General features: G+C 39.7%; 1 protein-coding gene across 2 annotated transcripts in view; it reads right to left on the reverse strand.

The window, feature by feature from the left end:
- The window catches only part of LOC145775911 (E3 ubiquitin-protein ligase RNF115-like), a 29,840-nt gene extending 21,619 nt beyond the window's left edge, over positions 1-8,221 (reverse strand). Inside the window, exons 1-5 of one of the 2 annotated variants that reach the window (XM_082587312.1) lie at positions 8,085-8,221; positions 5,326-5,387; positions 4,074-4,134; positions 3,420-3,471; positions 2,857-2,916 (exon numbers count right to left, since the gene is read on the reverse strand). In XM_082587312.1, the coding sequence (XP_082443438.1) occupies positions 2,857-2,916; positions 3,420-3,471; positions 4,074-4,134; positions 5,326-5,387; positions 8,085-8,159 (310 nt within the window). In that variant the 5' untranslated portion in view covers positions 8,160-8,221. The remainder of the gene's footprint in view (positions 1-2,856; positions 2,917-3,419; positions 3,472-4,073; positions 4,135-5,325; positions 5,388-8,084) is intronic. The other variant, XM_082587313.1, reaches the window with a different exon arrangement.
- Between the last annotated feature and the right edge of the window lie 11,834 nt (positions 8,222-20,055).

Below are 20,055 nucleotides of genomic sequence, written 5' to 3' on the forward strand. Positions count from 1 at the left end.
TTCTGGCGTGATCAACATAGCGCGAGACTACAATATTTGGTGCAAAATCTGTTTCATCCATTGAGCGTACTTTGTCTTCAGCAAATTGATTTTGTTCATAAGTATTGAATCCCTATTAGTGTTGGGCGATATTGAAAAAAACAAAACGATACGATATTTGAAAAAATACTCGATATTTCGATACTTTTCGATATCTTTGTTCTAATTAAGAAAAGAGTTTCTCAGTCTTCGAAATTAGTGCTGGCAATTGCCGAGGTGATTGCCGACGCAGATGCATGAATGGCGCATTAGCGTCGGCAATGAAAATGCCGAGGCCAAATGAGCGCTTGTAAGGTTAGGGTTAGACATTCCTCCCGGTCGTTATGCCACAGCCATAAATTTGCTCCTTAGTCAACACCCTGATGGAGCTCTGCGAAAGAGGCGTGTGGATGGGTATCAAAGAACGAAAGCAGCAAAACGTGGACGCTTCATTGCGAAGACAGTGTAGATTTACAGCCAAGCCATGAGCCTCTTGATGTGTCCGATTCCAGTGATGACGCGACAACCTCATCCTCCGATACAGCATCTGATGCTTCCGATTCTGACTAGTTCTTCATCAAACAGACTTTGTGTTGCTCGCAGTATCCCAATTGTGCCGAAATTATGTTAGTGCTGGGATTTTTTTCGTCGAGACTTTTCGGTCATTTGTCCGAAATGACTTGAAAAAATTCGGTCATTTTTTATTTATTTCGGTCATTTTTTCTGATATATTTCGTTTCAAGTAGCTGATACAAACCAAAATTTGCACTTCCTGACTAGCTACAACATTAAGTTTCGCTGAGAAACGTTGTCGTGTTTTATCTGAGAAAAGTTGGAACAGACAAACGTTTCTTCAACGTTCATCAGCGAAACTTCAACCAAACTTTTTTTCGGACATTTTGACCGAATTGACTATTTTTTTCGGACATTTTGCTAAATAATCGGTCAATGACCGATAAATGACCGAAAAAAAACCCAGTGTTAGTGCATACGTAAATCGAGGCAATCTTCTCGCAGGGAGCTATTAATTTGTTACCGGTACCTGGTTGAGCAATTAACGTTATTTTATGATAATTCAACGTCGCTAGATGTCGAATTAATGTAAAACAAACGTAAATTTCTTATTGGGCATTGTTGTTACGCAATATAACCAATATAAGCCGCCGGGAAAATTAAATCGATTTGTGTTGACTCGAACGTTGAATCAACCCAAAATTAACTTACTTTTATTCAACGTGAATCACCGTAACAGCGTGCGTATCGCGTTGTTCGCTTTATCGCTACTTTTGGTATTATTACATCACAACAAATCCAACAGTGCGGTCGTGATAGACTACTCTAGTATATTTTTCGCTTCTCGTTTTACATGTTTTGGTACAGTTTTTTTTCGTAATAAACGTTCACAGCAATTGCCGAGGCAATTTCAACTTTTGCCGTTTGGCCTTGGCAACGTTTTTGTAAGAGTTTGCAGTTACGAGTTAGGGCTGTAATAGTCAAAATATCGAACGATATTGAAATAAATATCGATATTGAAAAGATATCGTATCGTATCGAAAATTCGATATATCGCCCAACACTAATCCCTATTGCAATTTTTTTCGTAGACCGTTCTTATAAAGCAAAATATATCAAACATAAATCTTTGAAACAAATCAGGTTCAACCTAGAAAAGGTAAAGGTGAGTTCCTATACTTGAATCCAAGCATCGGGGGATGAGAAGATACGGTGCTCATTATACTAAGCCATTGGCACTAACGAGAGTAGGGTGGCCAGTTCCTTTCTTTCGACCGCCTTTACTTCAGCAATTACGCCCACCCAATTTATTACATCCTGGGGAAGAGGTGAGCGGTGTTTTGTCAAAAACCAGCATAAGCCGGGAATCGAACCAGGATTGCGTGATTGGAAAGCGAGCGTCTTACCCGCTGCGCCATCCCACCGCACACAAATAAAAAAACCTACAACAGAAAGTACGGTGATGTTACAATACCGTTGCATTACGTCGTGATTGAAAGAAATCATTTGAATGCCATAACGATAAAGTAATCTTCAGCATATCCGATGCATGATATCTTACGAAAACACATCGCACTGTAGCTTAACCGTACTTTGAATTCAAGTAACTTTGTACTTCATTATTAACTACAGCTTGTTAAAACTTTGTGATTGGGCAAAAAATATGCTGAATATATATCTTACTGTATGTTAGCGTTGCTGTTTGTTGGGACTGTTTGAAGCAAAATATTTCAAACGAGAAATCTAATTAAATAAAAAATTATAATGGCATTGTTACATCATCTTACTTTCAGTTCAGTTGGGTTAGCATTTTTGTTTGTTCGTACAGTAGTCTGTTTTTTCCTGTTTCTAATTTATTGAATAACTTTTACAGTACAGCAAGCGTATAGGGAAAAAAATGCGAAGAGAATTCAGCACTGGTAAACAGAAAATGTATTATATGCACAAAACAAAATTATGCTCAATGGATGACATAAAACTCGCACCAAATAGTCTCGCGGTGAGGTGAACAAGCGGGCACAGTCAATTGCCTCGCGCTAAGTTGACCGCGCTCGAATGCCATGTACCCGTGCACTGTGCAAGTGTGCAGAGCAGTAACTACTGCCAACATACTCAAGGAGGCACAATGATCTTGGTTAAACTATTATATAATCTCTCAAACATCAACAACTCGTAAAAATGGAGGAAAAGATGAGTGAAAATCAGTGATGGCTTCGCTAGAAGAATTTGTAACAATCATACAGTATGTAATATACAGTAGTACAGTACACACAGAATGAAGCCTGTCAGTGGTCTGCTGACAACAGGGTTATATGCATGCCATACCAGAACTTCCATCAGATCTTGAGGGTTCAGTGTGATTGTTTGATAGATCAAATGAAAAAACTAAAAAAAAAAAACATCAAATTGGCAAATACGTTTATTTTTCTCTCTCCCAACGTTTGTGTGATAGCCAGTATGAAACACCAACACTACCGTAGTTGCATTTAACATGGCACAACCATAGTACAAAAGTATTATTGTCTTAATCTCATAAATCCAGGTTAACAGGAATTTTGCAAACTGAAAAGCAGAATGTAAAGTTGCTTGCTGAAGTTCAAATCTTTATCATTTCCATGTAAATGAGTTTGGTAAAAAACCTAACAATGCAGGAAAAAACCTAACAATGCAGGAAAAAACCTAACAATGCAGGAAAAAACCTAACGAAATTTCAATTTAATTCCTTATGAAAATTTAAGATCAATTTTACTTAGAAAGGTTAAAATCTAATTGTCAAAGTTTAGCAAAGACAAAACTGTCTTTTGCAACAAACTTAATTATTGTGATTGTGGCTATCGATTGACCACACAAGATACAAGTCAATAATATTTCGAAATTTGAGCACTCACTGTTAGTGGTCATTGGTTGTGATGCAGTGCTTCCCGAAATCAGATCTATCAGCTGAAATTATATTAATATTATGAACTATTATTAAAATCATCATCATCATCATCATCATAATCCATTGTCGGTTTGTTCCCCACTAGTGGGGGTGGCCGATTGTTTCCGCGCAGCAATTGTCTTTATCCCTTTTCTCCATTTCACCCTGTCCCTTGCATCTTCCTCCTTCATTCCGACTTTTTTAAACTCATCCTTCACTTGTTGTTTCCACGTTCTTCTTGGACGACCGCGTTTCCTCTTCCCATCCACCTTTAGATCTAGTGCCTTTCTAAGAAAACTTTCTTCCTCCCTCCTTATCACATGTCCATACCATCTTACTCCATTTGCCCTTGCCAGTTGGTCTATGGTCTCTCTCATCTCTAGCATATCCAACAATTCTTCAGTCCTTTTTTTGATCATTGTTCGATGATCAAAAAATCGATCATTAAAGTTCGTGTTCGATCATTAAAGCAAAATACCTGCAGCCAGTCATGAAAAAAACACTATTTTAAAGATATAGCCTGCCAAACTTTTTATGAACACAACATTGGGATTTCTTGTGGTTTAAAGTTTTTTCATCAAATTCCAAATTAATTCATGTGTCTCACAAGTTCACAACTTACATTGAACGGATGCACTATATCATTGCGATAATGAGGTCTTCTAAAATCATCTGCTGAAGATCTGCAGTAAAAATTGAACAATACGTAGTAACATTCAATATGATAATCATTCATGAACGCAACACTGCTAGTAGGTTTGGCAAACCCCATTTCTTTCTACATTCAAAAGTAGCTTATCACCCACACAATATTATTATTGATAAGTTATTTGATTAAAACAGCAGACCTACTATAAATATTAGAATAAACTTTAAGTCCTGGGTTATTCAACCTTAAAAAGTGAAGGTGGGTGTAAAACATTATATATCTTTTAAACGTTGGTGAGCAGCCTACATCTTAAAAAGTGATCTGATGCAGCTCAGACCTAGTGTTTAACAACAACTACATATTTATAGGTAGCTTGCAAAGCGGGGTCCACATCTTTTAGGCGCAGACAGTTAGGCGCCGGTCAAATAGGCGCGCACACTGTGGCGTCAGGATATTTAGGTGCGGAGCACTGTGGGGCCCATTCATTTAGGTGCTATTCCTAGTAAAGTCTGCAGATTGTATCAGCTCAGCTTTGGCAAAACCTAGTCTGGGTTTTAGCGGAAAACTAAGTTACCAGTACTCTTCACTCAAGCCTACCACCCGCTTGAATATAGGCTACCGTATATTTTTTACTGATGTTTAGTGTAGTTATTATTTGACTTTACTAAAAGTGAACTAAGTCATGTTCGGAAACTTGAATCATTTATTGATAAAGCTTTCGCAAACGCAAACCTGGACCAACAACAAATAAATGCCGAACACGTGCATTAAAAAAACGATACATTTTTCTGTTTAATATAACATTTTGTGTGAAAAGCATTGCCCTACCTGCCAAGCTGATACAATCTGCAGACTTTACTAGGAATAGCACCTAAATGAACGGGCGCCACAGTGCTCCGCACCTAAATATCCTGACGCCACAGTGTGCGCGCCTATCTGACCGGCGCCTAACTGTCAGCGCCTAAAAGACTTGCTCCCGCAAAGCGTGGCCAAGCAACAGCAACTAATCACCTCAGGCCACACGTTCGTGATATCAAGGTCATTACGATGGAAGCCATACACTGTCTCAAACAAAACTCAACAGAAGAGTCTGTTTCAGATGAGTCAATGCTAATGTTGGTGACTAGGTGCTGAACTTATGGAAACTGAACATACTATGCTACAACAGACGCTTTTTATTAACACAAACAATATGATATTACTCATCATGTGCTTTGTCACTCACCCACTTATTTCTTCCTCCAACTTTTCTACAAATCCGCCTCTGCAGTTAGGACAAATTACATCCTGTGAACCAATAAAGAAAGCATTAACTAAACTAATCAGCAAAAAGTGGTTGTCATGACATCAATATGGAAATACCAGTTGAGCTGTATTGAAACTTTCCATCATGCACAATATCCGGGTCTGCTACTATTCGGTGAGTTCCTCAACTCTAACCCCTAACCCTAAAACGGCAATGATAATTAGGCTACGGTACCCAATAATTTAAAAAAAAATGGAAAAAATCCCCCGTTAAAGGATCGGACTCACCGAATCGGACTCACCGAAACGGGCCATTCCGACAATATCCTATCATGCACAATTGCACATGCAGGCTGTTGCGCAACATACACACAAATAACTGTTTTTTCTTATTTAGTTATATTTTCAGCAAAACAAACCTTCTTTGACCAACAATCAACACGATAAATCATAATTTGAAATATCTAAGAAATCGGTGGTTAACATGAGTAAATTTAAAATTAAGAACAAGTAGACTACTGAAGAAGTTACTGCTACACTGTGCGGCAGACTGGCAGAAGCTCTATAACAAAGTTAAATTTGCCAAGTTGGTGTGATCATCTCTACCTTATATACCGTAATAATAAGTAGGTTAATCAGATAACTAATTTAAAAAACTAGCTGTCATTTCAAAGTAATAGTGAAACAAAACTGCCACGATTGAAAATTGATACCAAGATACATGGATGTCAGCCTACGCCAAGCAAAATTTCAGTTTTGAAAAATATTTTGCTTTAAACAACTTATCTCAACTTTATTTTAATTGATTTTTAACTTTCCATCAAAAACCTGAAATGGTCATGAAAGATAACATAGTTTGATATCAGAACAACTGGTGCTCAAACCAATCAACAACTCGGACAACCTGGGAAAACAAATCCAAGCAAGAAAAGCCAAAAATGAGCTGAAGAAGTGAAATTGACAAAAAAGTACAACCAACTGATTTTAAAAAAAAACACACGAGCGACTGGATTAGCAAGAAAAAGGAACGTGTTCGATCTGCATTGGGTTACCACAGGTTAGAAATGATGAGGAATTTTTAATGAAGACTTTGCTTACACAAGTATGATATTTCCAAACACTTCTACCTGCAAAATCACAGGCACTATTGTTTCATGCATCAAAGGAGCCCATTTAAAGTAAATTGCTGCAACAAAGCAGCAAACCTTTTATGAACATGGTACATTATGCCATGCTTCCACTTCAGCAAATTAAAAATAAACCGAAGTACCGTATATTATGTTCAATGCAATCTGAGAGGAAAACTTCCTACTGTATTTCAAATAATCAGTTTGTTATAAATAGCTATTAATAATAACCTAGTGACACAACAGACATTATAAATCCACATACTCAAGTTTACTGCATACTATATTTCATGAAGTATTATTAACACCCAGACCTGAAGGGTAAAAAAGATACAAAAAAACATCCAGAAGTTACTTTTGTTATGAGACTAAAGATATAAAAATTAGGCAAAGTCCATTTAAAACATCCCTCTGTACTTATAACAACAAACATCACTAAATGGACAAAATTAAGTTACGAAAATGAAGTACGAACAACTCGTGGTCAAGAACAATGGCGCATTGTATCCAGTCCTCAATACAAGGAAGGAACATAATGATGATGATACTTATAAATCATTGAATTTTCAAACCTTAATGGGCCGTTGAAGTGATAAAAGAAAGTTTACTACCAAAGCAAACAGTAGCCTAGTACCATTGACAGATGACTGACAGAGGGTGCAACCTAGTTCGTACCCTGAACAGTTCGTACCATCAGTTTGTACCCTGAAAAGATCGAGAGAAAAAATTTAAAAAAAGCCGAAGTCTTGATCGCAGTTTCCGTAAACATTTTAAAATTTTTCCCCTAAAAAGATCAAGAGAAAAATATAGAACAAAACCGAAGTCGCTGATCGGCGTTTCCGTTTTTCCGCAAACATTTTTAAATTTCCGGTAATGATCCTAAGAGTTTACCGAAGTCGCTGATCGCAGTTTCAGCAACATTTTAAAAGGGTTAGGGTTAGGAAAAGATCAAGAAGAAAAAATTAAAAATAGCCGAAGTCGATGATCGGAGTTTCCGCAAACAAACAAACTGAAAAGATCGAGAGAAAAAAATAGAACAAAGCCGAAGTCGCTGATCGCAGATTCCGTTTTTCCGCAAACACTTTAAAAGGGGTTAGAGTTAGAAAACAATCGAGAAAAAAAAATTTAAAAAAAGCCGAAGTCGCTGAATGGAGTTTCCGCAAACAAACAAACTAAAAAGATCGAGAGAAAAAAATAGAACCCTTTTTCCGCAGTTTCCGCAAACATTTTAAAATTTCCAGTAATGATCCTAAGAGTTTTCCGAAGTCGCTGACCGCAGTTTCCGCAAACATTTTAAAAGGGTTAGGGCTGAGATCGGAGTTTCGGCAAACATTTAAAAGTTTCCGGTAGTGATCCTGAGAGTTTTTTTTTTGTGTGCGGAAACTGCGATCAGCGACTTCGCTTTGTGCTATTTTTTCTCTCAATCTTTCCAGGGGAAAAATTTTAAAATATTTGCGGAAACTGCGATCTGCAACTTCGGCTTTTTTTAATTTTTTCTCTCGATCTTTTCAGGGTACGAACTAGGTTGCATCCACTGACAGATGACAACACATCTGTCTACAATGTTCCATTACATAGTACATACAATCATTTTATTAAAGTGTGCACTTACTTCTGTTATGGGCTCGATTCGGGCTTCACAAGTGTGGCAGTAAAATGAAGGCTGCCCAACAGATGCACTTGCCATTTCTATCACCAACAATATAGAATCTTAACAACTACCGGTAGGCTTTAGGACATATTCTTATTTTAAAAAATCAGCAGTCAATCAATGTAACCCAAGCTAAACTGAACAAACAAAATAGGCAGAGGCTACATTTACCATATATTATGGCATAGCCGTTCGAGCCAGGGGAGCAGCTGCCCCTCCTGTTGTTTCAAAACGTCGCAAATTCGGGCAAAATCTTGAAATTATTAGGACAAAAATTGCTATATGAAAAGCTACAAAATTGCATGAATTAAGAAAAACTACAAATTAATATCTTTTACCTATCAAACTAAGTACGGTACAGCCTCTTATTTGCACAAGAAATGTGCCGCAAAATTTTCATTTGGCACACCCGTATTGATGTATTGTATGGTGATCAAACTGTAGTATATACGAAATGCATTTAACCAACTGCATCATGCCAATTTGGGCAGCCACCAAAATATGTCTCTAATACTTTTGTGAAACTGCCCAAATCAAAACACAAAATTTGCTATAATATAATATATAGCTAATTTTCAATGCATCGTGTTGATTTGGGCAGCTGAAAACATGACATTATCTGATGAAACTGATTAGTCTGTTTATGCAACTGCCCAAATTAACGTGAGGCAGTTTCCCCAAAATGAATAAATTCATTAGTTTTTCCCATTTACATAACTGTATCGTTTAGATTTGGGCAACAAAAAAATACGAAATTATCTGATCATAGTCTATTTATAAAACTGCCCAAATTGGCATGATGCAGTTGCCTTGGCATCAAAATTTACAAAGTCTTTAATTTTTTCATAATCTCCATAAATGCATCATCTTGATTTGGGCAACTACAAAATATGAATTTATATAAATCTGGTAAATACTTTTATAAAACAATTCGGGTGGAGAGGTTACAGTAACAGTACTTTTTCAACCATAAACAGACATAGCTAAGCAACACCACAACATTTAACAAAAATGTTATATATACTGTATATACCTGTTAAATGTAATGTTAATGTTGTGGTGTTGCTTAACTTTGTTTGGTTACTTTTATAAAACTACCCAAATTAAAATGATGCAGTTGCGCCCCAAAATAAAAAATAAATATTTAGTTTGTATATGCAACTGTGTCATGTTAATTTCACCAACATTTAAAATGCTACTGCTGAAATTATATAATACTCCTAAATGTTACTCCTACCTACGGTACCATGCCAAAGTGCAGAAGCATCGAACAATGCACAAGCAAGGTATATTCCAAGATAAATTCAGTTGTTCTATCTTGATTACTTTGGTACGGTAAGAAATTCTAGCTAGCTGGTGATATTGTTATATTAGTTTTTCACTGTTATCATGCACCGCATACCGTACATTATATTTGGGCAATTTCTATAAAAGCGTGTAGATTTGGGCAAAGTTACAATCTGCCCCCCCCCCCCCCCCAAATGGTTTGGTCTCGTACGGCTATGTATTATGACTAAAGTCTCTGAGGCTATCTGCACCTGTTCACTCAAGCAAGATGATGTCAATTACTATGCACTCAGGCTTGTTGTTACGTAGGCTCTCTATTTTTTTGTGCAATCATAGCCCCAAAAGCAAAACATAAAGTCGACCTATATATATACTTTAATAAACGTATGACAGTGGCAGCATTAAAAAAATGGAAAAACTGAAAACCTTAAATAATACATGTCATAAAACTTCTGTTTTGAAATAAGTATATACCGTATATATTGTTAATTCTTGCAGCCACTAAACTTACCGTATTGTATATAGGCTACCGGTACTCATTAACAATAAAAATGGAGTGCATAAAATCAGTCACTCTCGTAAACTTGGCTAGCAAAAAGCATAAAAAGAAATTTGACTCAGTGTCAGTGACATGGAGCAAACAGTTGTTGCAAGTTTGTTCGGCAAACGTTGTCAACCCCTGTTGGCAAACAAAAGTTCACCAAGAGAAATTCTCCAACTTCAGCAAAATTAAAAGATTCTAACAACTAAATCTGATTATTCGTACTGTTACAGCTGAAAGCAGTAAAAAAGCATTACTGTCAATAATTTAAAAAAGTGTTCCTGGGTGGTGTAAAAAATACCACCATGCCGTCTTAGACAGGAATCCACCAAGACACATCATCAAGTTTATTTCGGCATAGCTCCACATTCATTTTCAATGTACACATCAGGAGATATAACAAATCGCTTTTTTGATATGGAAACTACACATGAGTTGAAATGTATGAACAGTAAAACAAAGGCAAAGTAAATACCAGTACGGTAGTAATAATAATATTCCAGAACATAGAGAGGGATCCGAGTTAGTGTTGCCAGAAGTCAATCTGTAAATTTTTTCATAAAGTGTATTTTTGATGCGCAAAAACAGCAAATAGTGAACTACGTGTATCGCCGCCATGAAAGAAGTCGCAAATCGCAGCCTACTTTTAGGGTCGCCAAAGTGAGTCCAGTGTTCTCACAAATGCAAACTTAAAATTCCCAAAATCTGTAACTGATTGCCCTGCTTTAGTATCAATATTCATGCACATTACAACGTCAGCGTTTTGTTGCTTCTAGCTTTTTCTAGACCTTTGCTAATAATAATAATAATAATAATAATCCTGCTTTTATTTGCGCCCATTGCGATAACATACCTAGCTACCATACCCAGCTACGCCACTGGTGGAGTACGCATAATTTTCTCAAGGGGGGGAGGCATTCGAATTTTTTTCGAATTGAAACGAAAACGAATTGAAAAAACGCCATAGGCTAATAGCCTACTCAGCTTGCATTGACGATAATTTTTTGGGTTTGCAGCAACTAGTTAGGCCTACTCATTTGGATAGATTTCGTATTAAAACCAAAAAAATGTGATCTTGACGTCGTAGGGGAAGGGAAGGTAATTTGATACGGAAGGTAATTTGATACACCCCCCCTACAGAAATGTACAAAAAATATTAGTCAAAAATATTGTCATTAGGTGGAAGATCTGTGAAAATAATGCCTACAAAAATTGCACCATGCAGCTAACTCGTGCTTTTATGGCATAAAATTGTAAAAGTGTGTTTTTTGAGTATTTTTGTAAAATTTTTAACTCATGATTATTTTCGTCTGGAAAATTAAAGAAAAGTTCCTGAAAGATGAAACCTAACTCATTTGACAGTTCATTGATAAGGCTTCAAGGGCATGTCACGTTTTTTCTTCAATGTGCATCCAAGCATACAAAAATCAGAATTTTATAACTTTTTTTGAAAAAGGTAAATTGATACATGTAGAGAAGGTAAATTGATACAGTATATTAAATTCTTTTTGTGACTGTAATAAATGCTGTTATTGATCTAGTTGATTTAAATAAGTTATTCTTCATTAACAAGACCTGCTACTTTGGGAAACAACTATTATATGGGCTTTCGTAGGTCTACACGCTATATGCTTTCAAAAAATGAGAAAAGCGCGAAGCACCCCCCTTGAATAAGAACTCCAGCCAATGATCCTTCCCATGTCCATTCCGCTGCAGAAGCTTCGCCGCACACATAGGCCTCAATAGTCATCCTTGCACCCAAGCACGCCAACCACATTTTAAATTTTCATTTATTGCTTTGCTGTCAAAGGGGATTTCTGTATTAGTTTTACTGTATCAAATTACCTTCCGGGTGTATCAATTTACCCTCCGTGGAAGGTAAATTGATACATTTGAGTGACGTTTTTAAAATTTCAATTAAAAAAAAAGTAACAAAAATAGAAAAGTGAAAATGTTTTTAAAAAGTGTGTAAGGGATCAGACTTTCATTTCAGCTTAAAATCAATAGTTTGTGTCGCGTAATTTTCAGTTAACAGGCAAAAATATTAAAAGTGTATCAAATTACCTTCCCTTCCCCTATATAATGTTTTACGTAGACGACGTAGTTGGCTTACTCAACCCAACAAACCAGCGTTCGATATAATTTGACATTTTATTATCAAGAGACAAGAGTAGGCTACGCTAGGCCCTAATGCTACTTTAGTCTGAATAAAGCTTAAGGTAGCCGAGGTTATCTGTTGGTGAAATGTGGCCTAAACTTTCACGGTTTTTGCTAGTGATGGTAGAAGTACCGTAGTATTGGTATTTCACTGTCCCTAGTTTTTTGCGTATGTCACTGTAGCCTATAGTTTTAGATTGAATTATTAAATTATTTGTTTGTCAAAAATAAGACGCTGGGTTGAATGCAAAACGGCCTACTTTGACAAAGCAGTTACAAAAAATATGGCGACGTGGGTTTCCTTCCGTATGCAAGCCCCTCAATCACCTCTTAAAAAGTTTTTCAGTTAAAAATCATTTCGAATGCAAAAGTAGCCTATAGCCTGCGCTGGATAATCTCTGCCAACAGTGGTGTAGCAGCCACTTGGCGGTTCTGGCTCTGCGCCAGGGGCGGCAGGCTGCAAGGGGGCGGCAAAATGAGGCTACACAGTGCACACACCACGAGAAATGAAGTAATGCAAAAATAAATAAAAAGTAAAACAATAAAATGGTTTACAAAGAGACAGCTAGCACACCTTAAAAAATTTAAGGATAAGTTAGAACAACAGCTAAAAAGCTCGAGTTGCTTCTTGCGTGATGTTAGATAGCTGTAGCCTGTAGTCCGTCTGGAGAAGTAAGACGATGCATGTTTCAAGCTTTGGACAGATTTAAACTTGAAGCTGAAACTAGGTTTACCGGCATACACCACTTGAATGATATGTTTGGATTTTTGAATCCTCACGCGCTGCTGCAAAGCGAAAGTCACAATGGATTCACCAACGCTTTTAAAAGCACTTATGATGACGAGGTGGACTTTTTGGAGTTTGCTGTGGAAATTGACAGATTTAAGAGGCTGGTGCGAAGCAGTGAAACCACGTTTGCAGAGGTGGGCACCCGCTACTTTTAAAGTAGCGCGCTACTCTCTACCGCTACTTGGGCCAGAGTAGCGCGCGCTACCGCTACTTTTGTCTAAAATGACACTAGGAAACACACAAGTCCCTAGTGACGCAAAAACGACCTTGAAAACGAATGTTATCATTCGTTTACGCTGTCATTTTAACGTCGTTATAAAAACATATTCTAAGGGAAATTTATTGTTACGCATCTTTCAAAAACACGAGCATTTCAAAATGAGAGTCACTAAGTCCTGCCCGCTTTCGCTTAAGCACATCGTTTCCAACAGAGAAAAGTGTCTCCACAGCAGCACTGGAAGGAATGGGGGTGTTGTATTAAATCAACAGATGTTTTAACTCGGTAGCCTATTCCAAAAGCTCAAGGACTTGCTCTTGTCCGAAAAAAAGGCGTCTACAATTGCTGCTTCTTTCTGCACCGACGTTTCACGGGATGGCGCAAACACTCCAAACAATACATCCTCGGGGTCATGACTGGTGTTGGTTTCACTCTTCTCGGTATCAACCTGGCTTGATGTCTCCCGCAACAGTCGAATTACATCTGTCTTGACTTTTTTTCGCAGTGCGTCAGCATCATCCGGGGAAACGTAGTGCACAAATTGTAGCCACGACGTCTTGAAGGAGAGATGAAGACACGATGCCATAACGCATTTCATGTTGTTGAAGCACTTGTTGAATCGTTTCTTCACCCCTTCAAGAACTTTCACTTTTAACTCCTCACAGGTCACAAGATCACTGATCTCGGTCAACTTCTTCCCGCAAATTGTGATGGTTGGAAGCAAGACTCCGTAATACGCTTTGGACTCGCCCTGGAGAATGTCTAAAGCCTGGCAGATAGGCTTCATCACACGGAGATATTCGCCGAAGAAGTTGACGTCAGCTAGAAAAGATCGAAACTTTGCAACCAAACCGATTATATATAGCTGTTTGACCACGCCAGTATTGCAAAAAAAACAAGCATTTTTTTCAACTTAAATTAAAAAGTAGCTGGTAGCGGGAGTGCGACTGAAAAAAAGTAGCGCCTCTCCCGCTACCGCTACTTTGGAAAAAAATAGCGCCGCTGCTGCAGCCGCTACTCCAACTAAAAAGTAGCGCCGTTTTTGCTACTTTTACCAAAAAGTAGCGCGCTACTGCCCACCTCTGCACGTTTGATCGTAATGCAACAGCGTTTGATGTTTTTACAGTGGTTAGCTAAATCACACCTACTTGATTCGACACCACATTTATGCTTGTGTCTGAAAATTTATCTTAGCATTGGTGTTTCAATTGCGAGCTGTGAGAGGAGTTTCTCAAAGCTCAAAATGATGAAGTCGTAGCCTATTTACGTTCTACCATGAATGATGATCTGCTATCAGCTTTATCGATTCTTTCTATAGAAAGAGACTACGTTCAAAAACAGTGGCGCGGAACTATTTTTCTCTAGAGGGGGCTGAAGCTGTCGTAGTGTTGTCAGCTTCTGGGGGGCTTCGCCCCCCAGACCCCCTTACATGGGGAACGTTTAAAACTGGTACCGGTACTGGGAATTCAGTCTCCTCCTGTGTAAAGCAGCTGTTCAGTAAATTAAAATGAAAACGAACAAACTAGAAAGTTATATGAAAACGACAGTTTGTGGAAATGAGCTCTCACACGCTTCCGAAGATTGATTTTCGCTCAGGTGTTTTCTCTATAAACTGTGTCATGAGTTCTTTAACATCCACAGTGTCCAAACTGTTTTGGTAGACAAGCATCAACGCAAAATGAGTACCGTAAGTCGTTTTTGTGTCATTGAGCTTCTCAACCACGTTTTCAGGCGTCTTAGAGCAGAAAAAGAACGTTGTGATGATGCAACCGAAACCGAGAGGCAAAAGCAGAGCTCCACGAATTTTCGTGTTTCTTTGAAAAGATTTAGTGTTTGAGGGTTTAGTTGCAATAGTATCTCAGCAACCTTTTGAACGGAGTGTGCGGTTTTTCCACTTACAACATCGCTGAGCAAAGTAAGTTCCGTTTTTAGGCGATCTTTTCTGATGGCATTGGGTAAGCTGATCTCAGTATCAGATCTTTCCTCCCCGTTTGCACAGATCAAAAGGGCCTTCTCTCTGTTGGCTGCTGTAAGCAGATCCGCCTGGTCAAATCTTCGATCAAGCTCAGCTTGAACCAAATTAAGAGCTTCGATGTATTGTCGTTTCTACGCTTCTTCTCCCGCAGACGACAAAGCATCCGATTCCTCTGTGTTTCAAAATCTTGCTGGAGTTTTTCTCACTCGGGAATCCTTTGGCGTCTTTAGGTTATTGACAGACGCAAAGACGTTCGCTGCTTCCATAAGCTTGAAAACGGATTCATCTATTCTGAGATTTTTGATCCGTTTGCGGAGAATGGTGATTGATTTCAAAGCTGAAGAAGCAAAGATCTTTGGAGCTGTCTTGCGACGGCTTCTGCAGGCTGAAAAACTTCCCCGTTGCAGGTAATCGCAAAATAAAGCCGCGTCGTGCGTGCTTGTTTTACCAAGCCGAATATGTTTGCACGTGCGTCTCCTCTCATTGCACTACGGTATCTTCTGTCATGTCGGTCAGACATGACAAAGCAATATCATGCATTATTGTAACGTTCAGAACTACGCATGAAATGTAAATATTGCAGAATGATGTCCAATAAACGATGGACCGCCGTGTTAGTAGGGAAGGTGGCTAGCACCGCCACTGAGAGGTATAGCTCCCTGTGATTGACGACTCTTTATTGCAAATGATGAGCGCGACACGTAACAGGAACTCGATTCATCGTAGCAATTATTGTTCGAAAAAAATTCTGAAATTATGTTATGTAGGCCTACCTTAAAATGTAGGCCTTAAATTGTGGGGCTCAAGTTGTCAACCTCCACGTGGTGAGCCCTGGATTCGACTGATGACAACAAACCGACAAGTAGCAAAGAGAAAGCAAAGCTTATCTGAAGCAAACAACATACAAATGGAGTTGCAGTCTCCGATTAATTCCGACCCCGATCAAGCGCCCTTATTAGGGCGGCATCAACGAATGTCGTAAGGGAAGGAATAACCTTGCTGCAGCTCAATGTGGAAGGCTTTTCAAGAGCAAAGTCTACAGTTATTGAACACCTGATTGAACCCTTGCAACCGACTGCCATCCTGCTTCAAGAAACCCACTGTGTGGATGTTTTACGCCTGAAGATAACGGGCTTCCAACTTGCCTCCTACACTCTTAGTAAAATCCATGGAGTTGCGACGTTTGTGCACAGTGCTGCAACTTGGTCACATGCATCCTCTTCTGATGATAGTGACTCAGACATAGAGTGGGTCGCTACTACTATCGAGAGCGTATGCGTTGTTAACGTCTACAAGTCACCACAGACAAGATTTCTAAACGATTCGATTCCGAACTTCAGTTCCCCATGCATGTACGCTGGCGACTTCAACTGCCACAGCATCCAATGGGGTTATAGCATCACTAACTCTGATGGGACAGCTCTGGAAGACTGGGCATCCCTCGTAGAGGCTCAGCTTCTGCACGACCCAAAACAACATGATAGTTTCCGCTCTGCCAGATGGGGTACCACATCTAACCCCGATCTGGCCTTTGTGAAGCTTGGCGGAATCCTTCCGCATCGCGCTGTGCTGGAGAAATTCCCTCGGTCTCAACATCGACCCTCACTGATTGTCCCTTCTAACCCAATTCGGCCAGTACCAACCAAAACATCCCAAGATGGAACTTCCGGAAAGCGGACTGGGAAAAGTACAACGACCTTGTAGAACAGCAATGTAACCAGATTCCTGAAGCAAACACCGTAGGAGTGGACGCAGCATACAAAAAATTCTGCCAACACCTTATCAAGGCAGCCAAATTATCCATCCCAAGGAGCTGCAGGAGAAATTTTATACCAACCTGGGATAACGAATGTCAACAAAAATATGATATTTTTATGTCATCCGAACCTGGCTTGACAGCTGCGGCAGCCGCTACAGACTTAACAGACTGCATCAACAGGAAAAAAAGAGATAGATGGGAGGAATCCGTCGCTGGAATAGACTTCACCCACTCAAGTCGTAAAGCCTGGTCAACGCTCAACCGCCTCACAGGCAGGACCACGAAACCAAAGCCATGCCCTATAACGGCCAACTCCATAGCGAAACAACTTCTCGCAAATGGCCAATATCAAGGAGCTGATAAAGCGCATGCCAGAGCAGTGAAAAATGAAATCAACCAACTATGGAAGGTACCCAGTTCAAGCTGTTTCCTATCTACCTCTTTTAACATCTCTGAGTTGGACGCAGCCATCAAACACCTAAAAACTGGCAAATCACAAGGCCCAGACAAGATCCCACCAGAGCTAATTAAACATATTGGACCACTCGCAAGAGAGTGGCTGCGACAGTTCATGTCATTCTGCCTAAAGAAGTTGCTCCTCCCAAAGATCTGGAGGAAAGCTAACATCATAGCCATTAGAAAGCCCAACAAGCCAGCTGATAACCCTAAAAGTTACAGGCCCATTTCCTTGCTCTGTGTACCATACAAGTTACTTGAGCGTCTCTTATTGAGCAGACTCGAACCAATCGTTGATCCAAAACTGCCAAAAGAACAAGCTGGATTCCGACGCGGCCGATGTACAACTGACCAGGTTGTCAAGCTTACGGATGACATCGAAAGTGGTTTTGAAGCCCGTGAGAAGGTGGGTGTTGTCCTAGTGGATCTTACAGCAGCCTATGACACTGTGTGGCACCGTGGTCTTACTATGAAACTATTACAACTCATTCCTGACCGACACATGGTTAAGTTTCTGGTAGAGACCATCTCGAACCGTACCTTCTTACTGCATACCAACGAGGGAAAACCCAGCAGACCACGCCGCCTGAAAAATGGCGTCCCCCAAGGGTCAACACTATCGCCACTCCTATTTAATATCTATATAAGTGACCTCCCATGCACTACATCGCAACAGTATGGCTATGCGGATGATCTAGCTCTTCTATACGCTCACAGGAACTGGCACGAGGTGGAAAGAAAACTTGAAATTGACCTGAAACTGGTGGCTGACTATCTGGACAAGTGGAGGCTCAAACTGAATGTGTCGAAAACAACAATCTCCGCTTTCCATCTAAATAATCGGGAATCCCAGCGTCAACTGTCTGTCTCGCTAAAAGGAAATCCTTTACCATATACTCCAAACCCAACTTACCTTGGAGTAAAACTTGGCAGACAGTTGACCTACAGACCCCACATCGAGTCACTCCGTGCCAAAGTTACCTCGAGAAATAACCTCTTGAGAAGCCTTGCAGGAACAGGATGGGGAGCCCGAGGATCAACCTTGCGTACAAGTGCACTAGCCTTGGTCTACAGCTCAGCCGAATATGCCACAGCTGTGTGGAACCGTAGCAGACACACAAAAAAGATGGATGTATGCATTAACGACACCTTGCGCATCATCACTGGCTGTCTCCGCCCCACACCTACTGCTTATCTGCCAACTTTGGCTGGCATTGCTCCTGCTCATGTCCGTAGGGAAGAAGCCTCTCACAAACTGGCTTTGCATGCAAGACTCGATCCTCAACACCTTCTCCGCAGTCACTCCCAAAGATATGGACCAGTCAGACCCCAACGCCTGTCATCAAGGCGCCCATTCCATCGATATGCTACACAGCTTGTGGATAAGAATCTAAGCTACTACAAGTCAAACGAGAGAGAAGAACCTTAAATTGTCAGAATTTTCTAGGGGGGGCTGAAGCAATTATTAAAAATTCCAGGGAGGGCTGAATTTTCTATAGGGGGGGCTGCAGCCCCTTGAGCACCCCTACTTCCCGCGCCCCTGTTCAAAAACTTGATTTTGAAGATATTATCGCTGATTTTGCTTCGGCGAAAGCTCAAAAAGTTCAATTTTGAGGCGGCTATTGATATTTTATTTGCCTAATACATTTATTGTCCATTTTTTGTCTTTTATTTTTGGCCTTAACGCTGAGACAGTGAGGCTTCTTTCGCAAGCAATATAGAACTTCTGAGACGCGGAACATTATTTGTAGGCCTACTTACTTTTATTGAAAAGATTGCTTGAACATGAAACTATTTCAAAATTTGCTGCAGTCTACTTAGGGATGCATTTTCAACGAAAGCCAGGGCGGTAGCATATGCTCCTACGCCACTGTCTGTCAATAACGGTTATAGCTGACATTGTTAAACATTGATTGATTGAATCTTTATCCTCGGACTGGGAAAGCTTTCTGCACAGCTTAATTTTCGTCATTTCACGAGCATTAAATTTTGGAGAAGTTTCATGCTATCAATCGTTGAAAGACATTTTCGGAGAAAGCGAGAGCGTAGTAGATTATTCCGTCTGTAGGCCTAAACCCCAAAAAATAGCATAAATTTTTTGGTTTTGCTGATTTACAATATAGTCATTCCAAATGTTGATCAACACTACAAAACTGATCGATGCAGCCAAACCTATAAAATGTCTAATGTTTGTAGCAGTATTGTCACATTTTTTGTTAATATTGCCGAAAACGCTGCACCCAGTGGCGTACGCAGGGGGGGCTATTGGGCCATGCCCCCCCCCCCCCCCCTTCCCTTAAAAATGGTTTAGTAGTTAACGACGTAGATTAAGACATTTAATATGTTTTGCATGTTTTGCATTGCTTTGTCAAAGCAATCACTGTAACAATGTTGTTTTATAGATTAAGCCAATGCGAAATACATGGCCCAATCCACCTACCCCACCCAAGGTATGCCAATGTAGCATAGTGTTCTGTAAAGCCTATTATAGTGATTAGTGAGGGAGAAATGGATAAAGTCTAAACTAAAACCATACTGGGATATCATGAAGACGTCTGGGATAATGGCCAGTGGCGTAGCCAAGGGGGGGGGGGGGGCGGTTGGGGGTTACAACCCCACTTTGGCACGTGTGTGACGTCACGATATTGAAAATGATGCTTTCAGTCTCTTTATGCTTGGGAATGATGCTTTCAGTCTAAAAAAAACTTGCCTAATTTTAAACAAAACTGCATTAAAAGAGCGAGTTTTGC

Source organism: Aplidium turbinatum, chromosome 8 (assembly GCF_918807975.1).
Source record: "Aplidium turbinatum chromosome 8, kaAplTurb1.1, whole genome shotgun sequence".
Lineage (NCBI taxonomy): Eukaryota > Metazoa > Chordata > Ascidiacea > Aplousobranchia > Polyclinidae > Aplidium > Aplidium turbinatum.